At 42.6% G+C, this 17,628-nt stretch overlaps 1 protein-coding gene across 3 annotated transcripts in view; it reads right to left on the reverse strand.

Annotated features, from left to right (window-relative positions):
* Positions 1-17,628, reverse strand: part of SLC12A7 (solute carrier family 12 member 7) — a 485,337-nt gene that overhangs the window by 233,450 nt on the left and 234,259 nt on the right. For all 3 annotated transcript variants that reach the window (XM_029589924.1, XM_029589923.1, XM_029589925.1), the window contains one exon: positions 8,189-8,307. In XM_029589924.1, coding sequence (XP_029445784.1) covers positions 8,189-8,307 — 119 coding nt within the window. The remainder of the gene's footprint in view (positions 1-8,188; positions 8,308-17,628) is intronic.

Raw genomic sequence — 17,628 nt, forward strand, 5'->3', positions numbered from 1 at the left:
TGGGGTAATGACAGTCTTACCGCCATCTTCCGACAAGGCCTCTCCGAAGCTATCAAGGATGAATTAGCAGGCCGTGAGATTCCAGAATCCTTAGAGGAACTAATTCGTCTGGCGATCCGAATTGATCTTAGATTCCAAGAAAGATCTCGAGAACAGGGTCTTGCTAGATGACCTATTCGACTGGCACCTTCCTTTCAAAGACTTTCCTTACCCCAAGAACTCCAGAACCTCAGTTAGCCAACGAAGAGCCTATGCAGATCAATCAGTGTCATTTAACTCCCAAGGAACGTCGGCGTAGAAGAATGAACAATTTTTGTCTTTATTGTGCCGGCACTGGACATTTTATCAACAAATGCCCCAACGAGTCGGGAAACTCTCGGACCTAGGACTGGTGGGAGAGGCCTCCCTGGGTCATGCCATTTCCTCTCCACAAATATTAATTCCAGTTTCTATAGTCCTTCATAACATCATCTTTCATCTGCAAGCCTTCTTGGACTCAGGGGCGGCCGGTAACTTTATTGAGGAAAGTCTAGTTTGTCAATACCAGATTCCTCCTGAGCCATTAGCAGTTCCCCTTACTGTGTCATCTGTTTCGTGGCAATCTTTGTCGAATAACATTTTTCAAATCACTAAACCTATCAATCTCACCACCGGAATTCTACATCAAGAGACTATTCAATTATATGTTCTTTCTTCCTCAGTCAACCAAGTGATTCTTGGATTACCATGATTAAGGCTTCACCAACCTCAAATCGATTGGGGGACCTTGCAATTAGCCATTTGGCGCAAGTACTGTCATCAGAACTGTGTGAAACAGATCTTGCCAGCCAAACCCACCGTCTCCTGTTCATTAGCTATTCCATCCGTTTTACCACAAGTATACGCAGAATTCAGGGATGTTTTCAGCAAAAAACAGGCCGAAATTCTACCGCCCCAGCGCACCTATAACTGTGGGATAGAATTACTTCCAGGGAAGGAGCCCCCCAGGGGGAGGGTTTACACCCTGTCGGAACCTGAACCAGAAGCTATGAAGCAATATATTCAGGAAAACCTGGACAGGGGTTTCATCAGAACCTCCTCACCGGCGGGGGCCGGATTTTTTTTTGTAAAAAAAAAAAAAGATGGATCGTTACGACCCTGTATTGATTATAGAGGACTTAATATCATCACTAAAAAGAACCGATATCTAATTCCGCTTATTTCAGAACTTTTTGATTGTTTGAAAGGAGCACAGATATTTACCAAACTTGATCTCCGGGGAGCATATAACTTAATCAGAATACGTGAAGGAGACGAGTGGAAGACGGCATTTAGCACTCGAGACGGACATTATGAATACTTAGTGATGCCGTTTGGACTGTGTAATGCTCCAGCGATCTTTCAGACTATGATTAATGACATTTTCAGAGACCTTCTTTACTCCCACGTCATTGTATATCTTGACGATATCTTAATCTTTTCTAAGACTGAACGTCAACATGAGACTCATGTCAAACAAGTCCTTCAATGACTGCGGGAGAACAGACTGTATGCAAAATTGGAGAAATGCCTCTTTCACCAGCAACAACTACCCTTCTTAGGGTCTGCGCATGAACCCTGAGAAACTTAAAGCAATTCTGGAATGGCCTCAACCAGTGGGACTTAAAGCTTTGCAGCGATTTTTGGGGTTTTCCAATTATTATCGCCAATTTATTTCCGGATACTCCACTTTAGTAGCACCACTGACTGTCCTAATTAAGAAAGGAGCACCAAATCGTATTTGGCCTCCTGAAGCTAGCCAGGCCTTCCAACTCTTAAAGAGTTTGTTAAAAAGCCATGTTTACAACGTCCTGACCCGGATAAACCATTCATTCTGGAGGTCGACGCTTCCACCCTAGGAATTGGGGCGGTCCTTTTGCAACCCGCCGAGTCAGGGAAATTATGTACTTGTGCATATTTTTCCAGAAAATTTTCCCCTGCAGAAAAGAATTATACCATTGGGGAATGGGAACTTTTGGCGATTAAAAGGGCACTTGAGGAATGGCAGAATCTTCTGGAGGGGGCTAAATTTACCATTGACATCTATTCAGATCATAAGAATCTGGCCTATTTGTCCCATGCTCAACACTTAAATCCACGTCAAGCTCGTTGGGCACTTTTTTTTTTAGCAGATTCGACTTTAAGTTACATTTCTGACCCTCCGAAAAGAATGTTCATGCTGATGCATTATCACGGAGTTTTATTTCCGATGACATTCCTGAGTCGCCCCGACATATCATCGATCCGGCTCACATAATATTGGCAGCGACCTTCACTGTTCCAGTGGGGAAAACAGTAGTACCTAGACGCTCCAGACAAAAAGTGTTATGCTGGGGCCATGATTCTTTATTTGCCGGATACCCTGGCAGACTCGGAACTAAAAGCCTTGTGTCCCGTCATTATTGTTGGCCACAGTGGGCGGCTGACGTCAAGAAGTATGTGGACTCCTGTCCCACTTATGCGGCTCAAAAATCGTCTAAACAGCGACCGAGTGGACTTTTGCAACAGATTTTATCACAGATCTCGCTCTCTTCGAGGGCAATTCCGTAATTTGGGTTGTCATGGATTGGTTTTCCCGTATGGCACACTTCGTTCCTTTGCCGGGATTACCTTCTGCACCAGAGTTGGGTCGATTGTTTTTTCAACACCTCTTCCGAATCCATGGTCTACCTTCTAGTATTGTATCAGATAGAGAAGTACAGTTGACGGCACGATATTGGAAGGATCTTTGTAAAAAGTGTAGAATAGACCTCAATTTTTCTTTCAAGATATGAAACCTAAAGCCAATCCATATTGGTTGTTGTCTGTATATAGATCCACTTTTCTTCATTCCCCCTGCCGTTGAAGCAGAGAGCTATGCTGGATATGAGTAAAGTATCTGTCTTTCTCCCCTGCCATTGAAGCAGAGAGCTATGCTGGATATGCACTGAAAGTGAAGTATCAGGTTTGAAGTAGTAACCGCCGTAACAATCAAGCTACTCCCCGCTTTTTTGTGAATGCAAATCCTTTTTTCCACATTTCCTCTTGCCGTTGAAGCTTAGAGCAATGCTGGAGTCGCATTACCCGTGTGTATGTTTATTGAATAAGGGTATTGTCTCCAGGCAGTAGCTGTCATTCTCGCGAGCCACCCACTCTTCATTCACTTCCTTTAGACTTTATGGATCCACAGTGTTTATTCCACGCCCCTTTGAAGTCCTTCACAGTTCTGGTCTTCACCGCTTCCTCCGGAAGGGCATTCCAGGCATCCACCACCCTCTCCGTGAAGAAGTACTTCCTGACATAGGTTCTGAGTCTTCCTCCCTGGAGCTTCAAATCGTGACCCCTGGTTCTGCTAATTTTTTTCTGACAGAAAAGGTTTGTCGTTGTCTTTGGATCATTAAAACCTTTCAAGTACCTGAAAGTCTGTATCATATTACCTCTGCTCCTCCTTTCCTCCAGGGTGTACATATTTAGATTCTTCAATCTCTCCTCATAAGTCATTCGATGAAGACCTTCCACCTTTTTGGTCGCCCTTCTCTGGACCGCCTCCATCTTGCTATGTCTCTTTGGAGATACGGTCTCCAGAACTGAACACAGTACTCCAGGTGAGGCCTCACCAAGGACCTGTACAAGGGGATAATCACTTCCCTTTTTTACTCTATATTCCTCTCTCTATGCAGCCCAGCATTCTTCTGGCTTTAGCTATTGCCTTGTCACATTGTTTCGCCGACTTCAGATCATTAGACACTATCACCTCAAGGTCTCTCTCCTGCTCTGTGCACATCAGCCTCTCTCCCACCATCGAATACAGTTCATTCGGATTTCCACTCCCCATATGCATGGCTTTGCACTTCTTGGCATTGAATCTCAGCTACCATATCTTTGACCACTCTTCCAGCTTCCTTAAATCCCGTCTCATTCTCTCCACTCCTTCCGGCGTGTCTACTCTGTTGCAGATCTTAGTGTCATCCGCAAAAAGACAAACCTTACCTTCTATCCAGTCCGCAATGTCGCTCACAAAGACATTGAACCAAATCACTCAAAGATATTGAAGCATCTTACAAAGATATTGAAGCTACCAATTTGGTTAGCTTCCCTAATTTCTCTTAGCATTTCATTTCCATCTCACCATCTTAACCAGGTGGGCGGTAGTATACTCCAATCACTATAGCCTTCCCCAACAGACAAGGGATTTCTACCCATAAAGATTTGATTGTGCATTTAGTCTCATGAAGGAGGTTTATCCTGTTGGACTCTATGCCATCCCGGACATAAAGTGCCACACCGCCTCCCGGGTGCTCCTCTCTGTCATTGCGATATAATTTGTACCCCAGTATAGCACTGTCCCATTGGTTATCCTCCTTCCACCATGTCTGTGAGATGCCAATTAAGTCTACATCATCATTCACTGCTATACATTCTAATTCTCCCATCTTACTTCTTAGACCTCTGGCAGGTGAGAGTTGGGTTACAGTCACAGATGGCTAAGGTTCAGAAGTGACCATATCTACCACCTGCAGCCACCCTCAGATGGGATTAGGCCACCACAGTAATCAACAGAGGGACGCCAGCAAAAACAATCCAGTGACTGCCGCTGCTGTCTCCTGGTCCTGGCCTACAAGGAGACGCACCAATTCAAAAGAATCGAGGCTCCAGTTCAGCAATAAACCCGCAAAGGACAGAGCCCCAGGGGCTTCCCCACAAAGGGAATTTCTAACACGGGAGGGGTCAAAAGACATAGTCCTCTTCTAAGGAAGAGGAAGATTCCCGACAGTACCCTCTTGTTATCCAGTCCCATAGGAATTCAACCAGGATCGCAGTCTTGGTCAGTCCTGTGGCTGCAGCGCACAACCTCTTGTGCTCGCCACAAGGGAAACACACACACAGCCATACAGTAGAGGGCAGCTGGAAGAATAGTGCTCTCCGCTGAAAAAGCACGCTGAGTTGTACTCAAATAGTGGTATCCCATCCTATGGATGGTGGCACACATACAAACCCACTCGCCATGCTTGTGGGTAGAATCCCATCAACTGTTAAGAATCGATGCTGCAAATTGCCAAAAAGCAATCACAGAGTGTGTGATGGTGCCTTCTTCGCCAGTGCTCCCTAGCACCTTATGGTGCAGAACAGACAAGGAGGCTGATACCTTGACGTGATGATGGCAGAACCTTGGCATAGCTGTGTACTGCACAGACAGAGAGAATGCCACCTGCCAGCACCCGAGGCGCTTGGAATAGATGACCCCTACCATATCCGACCTCGCAAGCTGTGCTCCACTGTCACACTAACTGCCAATGGAGTGAATAATAACAGTGTGATGGCGGCATCCCCAGTACCACTGGGGCTCTGATTATACCATGATGGTGGGTGGCATTCTAAGATGTCACCCCCATGGTACCCCCAGGACCTAATAATGCTCCAAGAGACTGAACATAGCCTTTGAAATTGCATTGGGAATGGCTCACCACTGTTTCCCTCATGGAATGGCATCAGCAAAGTCCATGGTGACCAATGGTGCTCTGCAATAGTGTCCTGCGGCATCCAACCGCGTCCACTGGTGCCCCTGGGGACGACAGAGGCCGTAGGGCCCATAGCGCTCTTGTGCTCACCAATGATGAACCGTATCAATGGCACTAAACAATGCTGCACCCTGGGCTTTGACAGTGCTTGACTGTCTTATTTTGACAGTATATAGCACCATACCCAGCTTCATTGATGGTTCCCCTCAGCTCACCTATATGTTCGAGGGCATTGATGCTGTGAGCTCAATGGCATCTCTCACAGCGGCTATGGCTGACTATGGCGTCGACAGCAGCCCTAGTGCTCATTAGCACCGATGATGCACAAAGCCAGGCAAGGCCTCTGGTGCCCCCAGACCCCAGTGGCTCAGGGTCCCTGACATCAATGGCATCCATAGATCTCAACAGCCGAGGGCCAGCAATGGGACAGCAAAGGCTCCTCAGGAGCACCAGACCACTGTGCCTGGATGCCTCGGTGCTCCAGGATGCCTTGAGTATTTGGAGACCCCAGCGCTCGACAGCACCAAGTTCTTCCCAGGCCGAAACCCCTGTCGCTTGAGGGCTTAGTGGAACTCAAGGGCTCTCAGGAGCTCTGGTGGTCAATGTCCTTAAGAGCGACTAAGGCGCTCAATGGAGATCCCAGTGCTTCATTAATGGTGTTTGACATCATTGAGAGTTGCAACAAATGGCATCACTGGCCAACATGCCTGATAGCTTCCATGGGTGGCCATGCACCTTGATGGCATCGAAGGAGTCAATGGTATCAAGGCAGCCCCGCTCCATGTAGGCATCGAAGGTTGTCATGGCATCAAGGCTGCGCACCTCGATGGGATCAAGGGCATCCATGGCATCGAGTGGGACCATGGCACTCGATGGCAGTCCTGGTCCCCGACAATAGAGGTCGGTGTTGCTACTCCGCCACATCAAAGTCCAAGGCATTCGATGACTCTAGTGCATTGAGACTCTATGGTGCCCACAGGCGCCTACAGCACAGAAGGCCCTTACGGCATCAAGGGTGGTCACATACCTCAACGGCATGGAGGGCACCCCAGCACCTCGACGGAATCAAGAGTGACCATAGGGCTCAAAGGCAGACCTGGCCTCTGACACAGTCCTGACATCAATGTGTCAGATTATCAATGCACTGGTAACAGATGTGCATGGGCAACCATTATTGGGCATGGCACCGAAGGTACAACAGAAAGCTGCTTGCCGCCCAGGCTCCTGCTCACCGTCTCTCACAAGGAGACTGCACAGTCATCACAGGCAGGCAGGAGGCGAGGCTACATCATCCAGGGCTCGTGCCTGTGGAAACTAGTTTCTTTGAAAGTGGGAAGAATCAGCTCTCTCCATCAGAGGACCAGTGTGGTCCTTGATCTCTTCACTTTCCGAACCTCCATTGATGCTGATCGATCAGTGAAACAACATGGAACTCCTGCCCGGGTAGAACTCAGGCGAGTCCCCAGGCTCAGTGGCCTACACGGATCACCTATGGACTGCTTTCTGTCAGTCCTACCAGCACCTGATAAAGATACAAAAACAGACAGAGCAAAGAGGACACCAATAAATAGTGCACCTGCAGTTTAGTATTTAATAAGGGGCAGTATTAGACTCTGCCAGGCTGCATAGCAACTAACACCTACCATGCAGATGGCAGACAGTGGAACGAAGAGGAAAAAAGGAAAAGAAAAAAGAAAATAAAACTACTATAAAGTAAAGGAAAGAAAAACAGCTGCAGCTCTAGAAAAAATCTATTACAAAAACTGGGAGCAGAGAGCAAAGCTGAATACTGTGACAAAAACAGTTCCCGCGACCACACAGCTCCGTGTAAAAGAAGAGACTAAGGGACCCTGCCTAGGAGGCAGGGTGATATCTACAGCTACACATGCTCAGTAGGGCATATGAAAAGTTCTAGAATTTTGAGATCAAAGCTCCAGAACAGGCTCCATCCGATAATGTCACCCATGTGTGAGAGGCAAGACTGCACAGAAGTCAGTCAGCCCGGACCCTGCCTCCTGCCCCAAAGTAGGCCTCTAAAGTGGCCTGCCCTTCCTCACTGGAGTTTCCTTGCGTGTTTTAGATGTTTTCATTTTTTCTGAACAGCAGCCTTGGAGCAGCCACGGAGTGTGGGAGACAGAGGGAAAACACTCAATGGCTGGAAGCTGACCACTTCATTGAGAACTTCCTCCTGTAGCATTCCTTTTTAAAATTTTTAATATGTCTTTTATCAGACTTAAACTGCCTACCAAGCAAATTCAACAAAAACCTCATAGAGACTGGGGACCCCTTAGGTAGGCAGTCTTTACTGAGCGTACCAGTGGCCAAACCCTTAGTCTGCGAGAAGCAAAAACATTGCTCCACCACTCCTAAGTAGTGATAATGGGGTGTCATAGAAGAATTCAGTGTGCTCTACCCACCGGAATCAACTGACCTGGACTGGTGTAGCAGAGCGAGACGGAAGTGAAATTTTCTGAGTGAATAATGATGATATGAGGGATCAACTACCCACAAAACTTTTCAGGATTATGAGAGAAAAAATAGATTATCAACATTTTTAAAATCACATGCTTTATTTTGATCAGGAAAGTAGCTTTGCAAAAATGGCCTACTTTGATGAAGTCTCACTTGTTTTATTATTCCATAGACATTTTAGGTTTCCTTTGTGTACTTACATTGAAAGAATTGGTGCAACACTGTCCAGGGAAGCTATAAGAATTCCTATTTCACAAATACAAGCCGTGAGCAGCAGAGCCCAGGTTGGTTCACCATTTCTCTTTCCATGACCAAACACCTAATAAAAGTGAATACAATAATAATTACTTTTCTCTATGGAGATAATTAGGTAAGACAGTACAACCCATTGAAACGTGAAGAACCTCATTTGATTCAATTTTTTTGTGGAATTTCCATAGAAAATTGTGAATTATAACAAAAAGAAAAGCTAGACACTCTAGGATATGATACATGCTTTTCCTGTTTACAAATTCTTGTAAGTCAATTTTAAAGTTTAAAAGAGTGGGTAGATGGTAGAAAGGAACATGGATTGACAGTGAATTTACTAGTTAAATGAGTTCCCTATAAAGAATTACACCTGTGAATACAGACGCTGATAATGATCATAAAATAGGCCACCGATAATCATAAATAAAATAATGTAAAGCAAACTTTCACAGTTAAAACTCAACACGTTTTTAATTCAATGATGCACTATTCTGGCTTCAAGCAGATGCCCTTCTTTGAATTAGTGCCGAGGAGCCGGGTGCGGCCAAACACTGAAAGAGAAATCCCCTGAAGAAGGCGGGAGTTACCGCCGAAACATCGCCGATGTCGGGAGGCATGGGAGTGTGTATACAGCAGCAGCACTGTGAAACAGCGAGCCTACTGAGCAGTCTGAGCAGTGGAGAAAATGGCAAAAAGATAAGGACTTAGTAGTGCTAATGAATATAATGGTTTGTTTATTTATTTATTTATTTATTTATTTATTTAAGGGTTTTTATATACCGCGGCACGTTAGAAAACATCACCTCGGTTTACAATGAACATTAAATTAGCAACAAGCTTTACAATCCAAACAATTATAGAATGGTACATAGCTGATAAATTAAAACTATGAAATAATTAATATCAAATAATCAATAGGAGGCGCATTAGGCCGGATTAGATGTGATAAACATATTAGGAGGCACGGGAGTGTGTACATAGCAGCGGCACTGTGAAACAGCGAGCCTACTGAGCAGTCTGAGCAGTGGAGAAAACGGCAAAAAGATAAGGACTTAGTAGTGCTAATGAATATAATGGATTAGATGTGATAAACATATTGAGAAATTTGGTGAAAGAAATCTGGAGCACTTAGGTGTTGGGTAATAGTTCAGAGAGAGAGGTTTTAAAAAGTGGGTCACGTGATGGGATTTTAAAAAATGAAAAAACAGCATTTGTTGGGAAAGAGTAAATGAGGTGACTGTGTGTGCGATATACACGATACTGCTACACTTGTTCAATTACGTTTATACTAGTTCATAATTATTACTACCTTGTTCTATGTACTATGCTCTGTCGTATTGTTTTTGTTTCCTGTAAACCGCCGCGATATCCTTGGATGAACGACGGTATATAAAAATCTATAAATAATAAATAATAAATAAATAATACTGGTTGCAGCCCTATGTGGGCAAGAGCCAGGCGACTGTGAGAGCACATTTATTCTGATACAATTTCCCATAAATAAGTTTTTGAGCTAATATTGGTTTAAGATAATTCCTCCCTGTTTGGGATGTGTTGGATTGATAGAACCTTTCCATAATACCATACTTGGAAATGCCTATGCTCAGTCTGGGTAAACTTACACAGGACATAGGTGCTTAAGTTTACCTGCATATTGGGCAGGGAATTTTATAATAAGCCATTTCCACCAGTAAAGCACTGTTATACCCATAGAAACATCTATGAAATTATCCTCTAAAAATTGATAACTTTTATCTGTTTCCGGTCTGTCACATTTGGTTAACTTTACAAGTAGTACCAGTGAATACTTATAGTGTAAATTTACTGTTGTGTATCCACAATTTTTTTTCAAAGCTATCTTTATTCAAAAGATGATATTCCAAGAATGTATTAAAACAAATCTCAGCAAGAAAATATGAACAATCAACAAATTGCAACAAATTTTTTTTTTTTTTACTTAACCCAAGATATATCCAAAAAGAAACCCAATCAGTTACATTCTCTCTTCCCAACCCACAGCCCATGCACCCATTCATGTTTAGTCAGTGCTCACTCTCCTACATACTCACCCTCATACATAGCTTGGCTATTAAATTAAATTACAGACATAGGGGCCGAGTGCACTGTTTAACCCGCTGTCGGACGCGGGTTAAATAGGCACTAATCCACCCCTAATGCTGTAGGGAGATTAGCATCTATTTAATGCGCATCCGATGCGGAGTGAATGAGTTAGCATTCATCACATGCAAATGTATGTGAATGAGGCTATCACACATTCACTCCAAATGCAAAAAATAAATGTGCGCACATTTATCACTCAGCTATTAACGCCTGGCTTTTCTGTACCTTTTTAAAAGTAAAAAAAAATTTTTTTAAAACCTTCTGCCGGCCGCTTTGAATACCAATGCTGATATGCTCAGCGTCTGTTTTCATAACCGGCCGGCTGCAGTAATGAAAACCGACACCGATAAACTCCCTAATTTGCGTACTGCATGGTGCCCCCCTTGCGAGCGCCATGTGTGCGTTAAGAAAACGGGTGCTGAAAAGTCAGCGCCCGCTTTCCGCGAATAATATTGCATTGGCCCCTTAGTGCTATGAATGACACTATAGAGGACTGCGTTTCCACCAGCAATGTTCTACAAAAATTGGTTCATAATTGAAGAGTTCCCTTTGCTGTCTTTTTTCACCTAAAGTAAAAGAAGTCATTGTAAAAAAAAAAAAAAAGGCTATCATTAATTGTTCCCACAGCAAGAAACTAGGCGGAGACTCGCTCGTCCAATGGGTTAGTATTGCTTTTTTACCTAATACTGCCAAGTAAAGGAAGTGCCTCTCCACAGCAACAAAATTATCCTATTCTGCGCTCATTCCTAAAATTATTAGGGCAGGTTTCAAATCCACTGGTTGTTTCATAACCTTTGCTAGCCTGTCCTGAATTCTCTGCCAGAAAGGCCTCAACCTACCACATCCAACAAATATATGTACATAAGTACCCAAATCTTGCTTACATTTATTACAAAGCACTATATCAAAAATTCCCAATCTATGCTCTCTAGCCTTATCTAGAAAGGCTCTATGCAATAGGTTAAATTGTGTTTCCCTGGCATGTATGTCAGTAGTTAATTGGTATAGAGCCAAGAAGAACCCAGACAAGTCATAAGAACATAAGAACATAAGAAAATGCCATACTGGGTCAGACCAAGGGTCCATCAAGCCCAGCATCCTGCTTCCAACAGTGGCCAATCCAGGCCACAAAAACCTGGCAAGTACCCAAAAACTAAGTCTATTCCATGTTACCATTGCTAATGGCAGTGACTATTCTCTAGGTGAACTTAATAGCAGGTAATGGACTTCTCCTCCAAGAACTTATCCAATCCTTTTTTAAACACAGCTATACTAACTGCACTAACCACATCCTCTGGCAACAAATTCCAGAGTTTAATTATGCGTTGAGTAAAAAAGAACTTTCTCCGATTAGTTTTAAATGTGCCCCATGCTAACTTCATGGAGTGCCCCCTAGTCTTTCTACTATCCAAAAGAGTAAATAACCGATTCACATCTACCCGTTCTAGACCTCTCATGATTTTAAACACCTCTATCATATCCCCCCTCAGTCATCCTCCATTATTTCTATTCCAAGATCTCCGATCATTTTCCAGCTAACTTTTTCAAATACACAACTTCTATATTATATATAAGTTTATACCACTAAGCTATCTTATTGAATTTTATAGGTGTACACAAGTCTAAACTCCCCACTAAGGATTTATTTGAGTACTATTTATACAATTAGTAACATTTATTTTATTTATTTAAAGCTTTTCTATACAGTCATTCATAATTACATCATAACGGTGTACAATATGTTTTTATCCAAGCGATATTCACATCCTTAAATATACAATAAAATATAAATAACCTTAAAAATCAGAAATACAAATCACATAACATAAAACATGAATCTTGATAAAATTATACTAAAGGTTAGCTGCAAAACATTTGTTAAAAAATCTAAACACTAGAATCATATGCTAAAACTTAAATCATAAATAGCTATTCTAAGGGTTGACAGCAAAAGCTTGCCACGTTTCTTGCAATGATTGAAATTAAACTACATCCAATGATCCAGCGCTTAAAAGATCCCAAAACTTAATGAAATCCAGATCTTTTGAGTATTGAAAAAGTCCATACATCTGGCAAGGAGGAAACTGCCCATTATTGACAAACTGCATAAAAGGTGAAACATGGAGAGATAATTAAAAAAAAAATTTTTATCCAACTCCAAGGTTTATGCAAAGATTTAAAAAGGTGGGAAACATTGGTCTGGGAAACAGCACATGAACCTTGACAATGTAGAAGATTAACCAGAGAAAGAACCTTGAAATCAGGTTGTAATAACGAAATGACAGCATATTTATTATGATCTAGGATGAGATCGGCTATCTTCCTCATCTGACATGCTACATTATACCAGTGTAAATCAGGCAAGCGCAATCCTCCCATCTATCTATCATTCAGCAGCTTGGCATTACTTATTCTTGCAGTTTTTCCTTGCCAATGAAACTGTATGACTACAAATTTAAACATACTGATATCACATCATTTGACCCAACAGGAAATCATCTGAAGAGGACAATTTTGGCAACACTATCATTTTTTTTAAACTGTTTAACCAGACATGCACAATAATGCCACAATTATTGCAATAAACATTCCATAATGCTAGCCACAACGTACAACACTGTATCATGTTAAGTTTCAGAATTCTGAAGGCAAACAATGAAACTACTGTTATCCCACATCACACCCTAATACAATGGTCTGCTATCCCAATAGTCCCAAAACTTGCCCCATTTTTTTTCATACAGCATCAAATTGTTTTTCAGCATAAATGTTAACTTCTCAATTAGTGCAATATCATGTATTTGTTTGTGCCACACTTCAATAGATGGTGCAGACTTCCATAATAAAGTTATGGTATAGCGTCCCACATGAATCAAATGATATATTATTAATATCCTTTTAGATGTGGGCAATAACTGTCCTCCCCAACTGCCCAAAAGACAGAGCAGAAGTGTCACAGGTACCATCTCCTTTATTTTCCTACCTAGTATCTCCCAAAAAGAAGCTACCAGAGGACAGCACCACCATATATGGAGATAAGAGCCATCAGCACAACAGCTTCTCCAGTAAAGCCTCAAGGATCCTGGAGAAAAAATAGTATGAAAAATAAAGTACCTAAAAGTTTGATGCAACAACCACACCATAAATTCCGTCCTCCACTAATATACAGATATCTTATGAGCTCTTTCCAAATCTGCCTCCATTCCGCCTCATCTAAAGTCACCTGCAAATCTCTAGCCCATTGTGAAATACAAGCCAATGGTGGCTCCTGGGCATCCAGCCTGCCCAATAAAGCTTTGTAAAGCTTCAAAATCGCTTTCCAAGGAACAACCTCCTGATTAAACATCTTCTCAAATTACATGAATAATGCTCAGCAAATTCATCCTGAAACTCATATGCTGAATTAAGGTCAACAAAACTTTTATATTGGGTGATCTCGTCTTCCCATTGCTGCCCTATGACCTTCAACCCTCCCCCCACCACCACCATTCCACAGCTTCCTTACAGCAAGTATGAACAGACAGTGAAGGATTTCACCTTAATGAAAAGAATGAAGACACCACTCTAGTACTGACACCTGCATTTTTACACACCATCCTCCAAAGCTGTAACGTGTGAAAGACCACAGGAGAGGATCTACTAGCTCATTTAACCTGCACAGAATTAGAGGGCTGTAACAATAAGACGATAAATTTATCCCTTCTGCCAAGCGAGTCTTGTGTGAATACCAAGTAGTATAAATATCCCTATGTTACCACAACAGGGAACCCTGCAACTTCACTGCCCAATAATACACCTGCATGTTGGGGAGGTCCACAATACCCATCTTAAGTCTCCATAAAAGTCTTAATTTTGTGCAGGGATGATTTGTATACCAAATGAAACGTGATATTGCACTATTGAGATCAGGCAAATAATAAGGAACATCATGAAACACACACATAAGCTGGGACAACACATTCATCTTTAAATTAGCTATCTTCCCCGCCCAGGATATCAACCTATCATCTCAGTTCTTTAAATTCTTGTAGATCTTATTAATTAAAAGAGCAATGTTCATCCTATACAGAGCACTGGGCTCTTTAGGTACAAAACTGCCCATGTATATTAGCCCCATCGTGGCCTTTTTAAAATGTGAGAAACAACTGGGTATATCTCTGGCTGTTGTTGTTCTAATGGGAAGCCCTTCTGATTTGCTGAAGTTGACTTTATAACCAGAAACGGCCATAGTCCATCAAAGCCCGCAATAAACAAGGGCCCAACATTTTAGGGTTAGACAAGAGAAACAGAACATCAGCATACAATGAATAATATATTATAAGCCTTTAGCCATAAACCCCACCACCCTACAACAGGAGTGGATCACTAATATCTCTATTACTAAGTCAAATAGAAGAGAGGCAGTGGGCACTCCCTACCTCAAACCACTAGAAATTAGAAACTGATTAGACTTGAACCCATTTTTAATTGCCCTAGCTGTGGGGTGATAATAAAAGCTTGTACCCAAGCACAAAACGGGAGGGGGGGGGGGGGGTTACCAAATTTCTCCAACATCGAGAACAGAAAGGGCCAGTGAACCCTATCAAATGCCTTCATTGCATCCAGTGCAACTACTAGCCCCTCTTGGCCAAGGCCAGGATATTGAACAGCCTTCTCATATTAACAGTAGTTAACCTGACTTTTACAAAGCAAGTTTGATCAAGTTTAATCAAGTAGGCTGTCATCTCTAATCGCAGTTGAAGGATCTTAGCAAGAATTTTCTCATATGCATTCAAGAGGTTACAGGTCTAAGAAACCAGCTCTCTTTTATTCCTTCCCTTTTTGTGAAATAGAACCATATTTGTCTCCAGTAATGTACTTACTGTTTCAAGCGAATCCTGTAAGTAGGAGAAAGCATTTAATAAAGTAGGAGCCATCTCCAGCAAAAAGTGCTTATAGAAATCAAGAGGGAATTCATCTGGGCTAGGGCATTTTCCACTCAGAAGTTCCATCATGGCTTTACAAATTTCAGCTGTCATGATGGGGGCAACAATTCTCTATATTTGCCTCTCCGTTAAAAGCAGGCACCCTTACCTTGTCCAAATAAGCATTTATTTCAAAGTACACTCCTCCTGTGCAGAGTATAACTCTTCATAATAATGTCTAAACACATCATTAATCTCTGCCAGCTGATGCGTCCCTCCCCTCTAGAATCCCTTATACACCCAATTTGAGACTTCACCACCTGTTTCCATAATAACCTAGCCAATAGAGCACCTGGCTTATCTCCATGCTCGTAGAATTTTTGACTTGTATAACTAAAGTTTTTTTCTATTTTTCCTATTTGAATATGTTTCAGATCTTCCCTGGCTTCTAACAGTTGCCGATATATCCTGGGGGAGCAAGTGGCCTTGTGACACAGCTCTAGCTGCCCGATCTTGCTCTCCAATGACCTCTCCCCATAAATACTGTAGCTTGTGGAGGTGACTGGCAAAGCTAATGATCCTACCCCTTAGCACCACCTTCAACATTTCTCACAACACCAGAGGATACAGTCACCTCCCCCCATCTTGCAAATTCCTCGTTGCCCAATACAGAAGAATTAAAACACCAACTCTTGGACCTATCCAGACCTAGAGAGATACCCAAGGGCAAAAACACTGGGTGATGATCCACGATCTAGCAAGTAATCACATCCAAAGGCCCAGCTCTTCTACCCTGCTCTGGGGAGCCCGATAAGAAATAGATTTGGCAGTAGCTGTTATGTCATGGAGAGAAAAAAAGTATACTTTCAACTTGAGAGGTATTGTTCTCTCCAGAGGTCAACCAGCCCCAAGGTTTTCATTAAGCTACGCAGTCCTGTCGCCTAACCCTGTCACCCTGCCCGCCATGGAGAAACTGTCCAAAGCAGGATCAGGACAAGTATTTCAGTCCCCTTACATTATAACAGGGACAGAGGAAAATCCCTCAAGCCTCTTGGCATGTTGCCTAAAATACTCCTGTTGCCACATGTTTGGACCATAAACATTGATCAAAACAAACTTTAGGAAGGGAATGGTTAATAACACGGAAAATGTCATAATGCCTCTATCGCTCCATGGTGAGACCGCACCTTGAATACTGTGTACAATTCTGGTAGCCGCATCTCAAAAAAGATATAGTTGCGATGGAGAAAGTACAGAGAAAGGCAACCAAAATGATAAAGGGAATGAAACAGCTCCCCTATGAGGAAAGGCTGAAGAAGTTGGGGCTGTTCAGCTTGGAGAAGAGATGGCTGAGGGGGGATATGATAGAGGTCATTAAGATCATGAGAGGTCTTGAATGAGTAGATGTGAATCGATTATTTACACTTTCAGATAATAGAAGAACCAGAGGGCATTCCATGAAATTAGCAAGTAGCACATTTAAGTCTAATTGGAAAAAATTCTTTTTCACTCAACGCACAATTAAGCTCTGGAATTTGTTGCCAGAGGATGTGGTTAGTGCAGTTAGTATAGCTGGGTTCAAAAAAGGTTTGGCTAAGTTCTTGCAGGAGAAGTCCATTGACTGCTATTAATCAAGTTTACTTAGCTAATAGCCACTGTTATTAATTGCATCAGTAGCATGGGATCTTCTTGGTGTTTGGGTACTTGTGGCCTGGTTCTTATGGCCTGGTTTGGCTTCTGTTGGAAATAGGATGCTGGGCTTGATGGACCCTTGGTCTGACCCAGCATGGCAATTTCTTATGTTCTTAAACTTCTGCCCATAAACAGAGCATTCCAAGGCAACATATATTCCCTCTGTGTCTATAATATCCTTAGCCACAGTTAACAGGCACACTTTGTGAATTAGTATGCAAACTCCTTTGCTCTTTGTATTGTAGGCAGCAGAGTATTCCTGCCTATCATTCCCATACTAGTTTCTTATGCTCTGCACTGGACAAGAGTGTTTCCTGCAGGAGTGCAATCATTGCCCCCTGATCTTTCAAAAATTTAAGAATTCTTTTCCTCTTGATTGGGGTGCCTATGCCACGTACGTTCAGAGTTATGATAGTCAACATCTTGCTAGCCATACTGACGTAATATAGCACACATAGAACTGGCCTGTGGAATTGTGCATCCTCCTTTTTAATGTTAACACCAACATTTCTAACTAACACAAAACAGGGAACCCTTATCTCCCCAACCTATAACCAATTAGCAAAACAACACTGCAGCTGCTAGACAACAAGAGGCAATAACCCAATTCCCTCTCCTTTATCCCCACCTTTGTCAAATCTGCAGACCATGACCCTCCACCATCTTACAGCTTA

The sequence above is a fragment of the Rhinatrema bivittatum genome, chromosome 2 (assembly GCF_901001135.1).
Source record: "Rhinatrema bivittatum chromosome 2, aRhiBiv1.1, whole genome shotgun sequence".
Classification (NCBI taxonomy): domain Eukaryota; kingdom Metazoa; phylum Chordata; class Amphibia; order Gymnophiona; family Rhinatrematidae; genus Rhinatrema; species Rhinatrema bivittatum.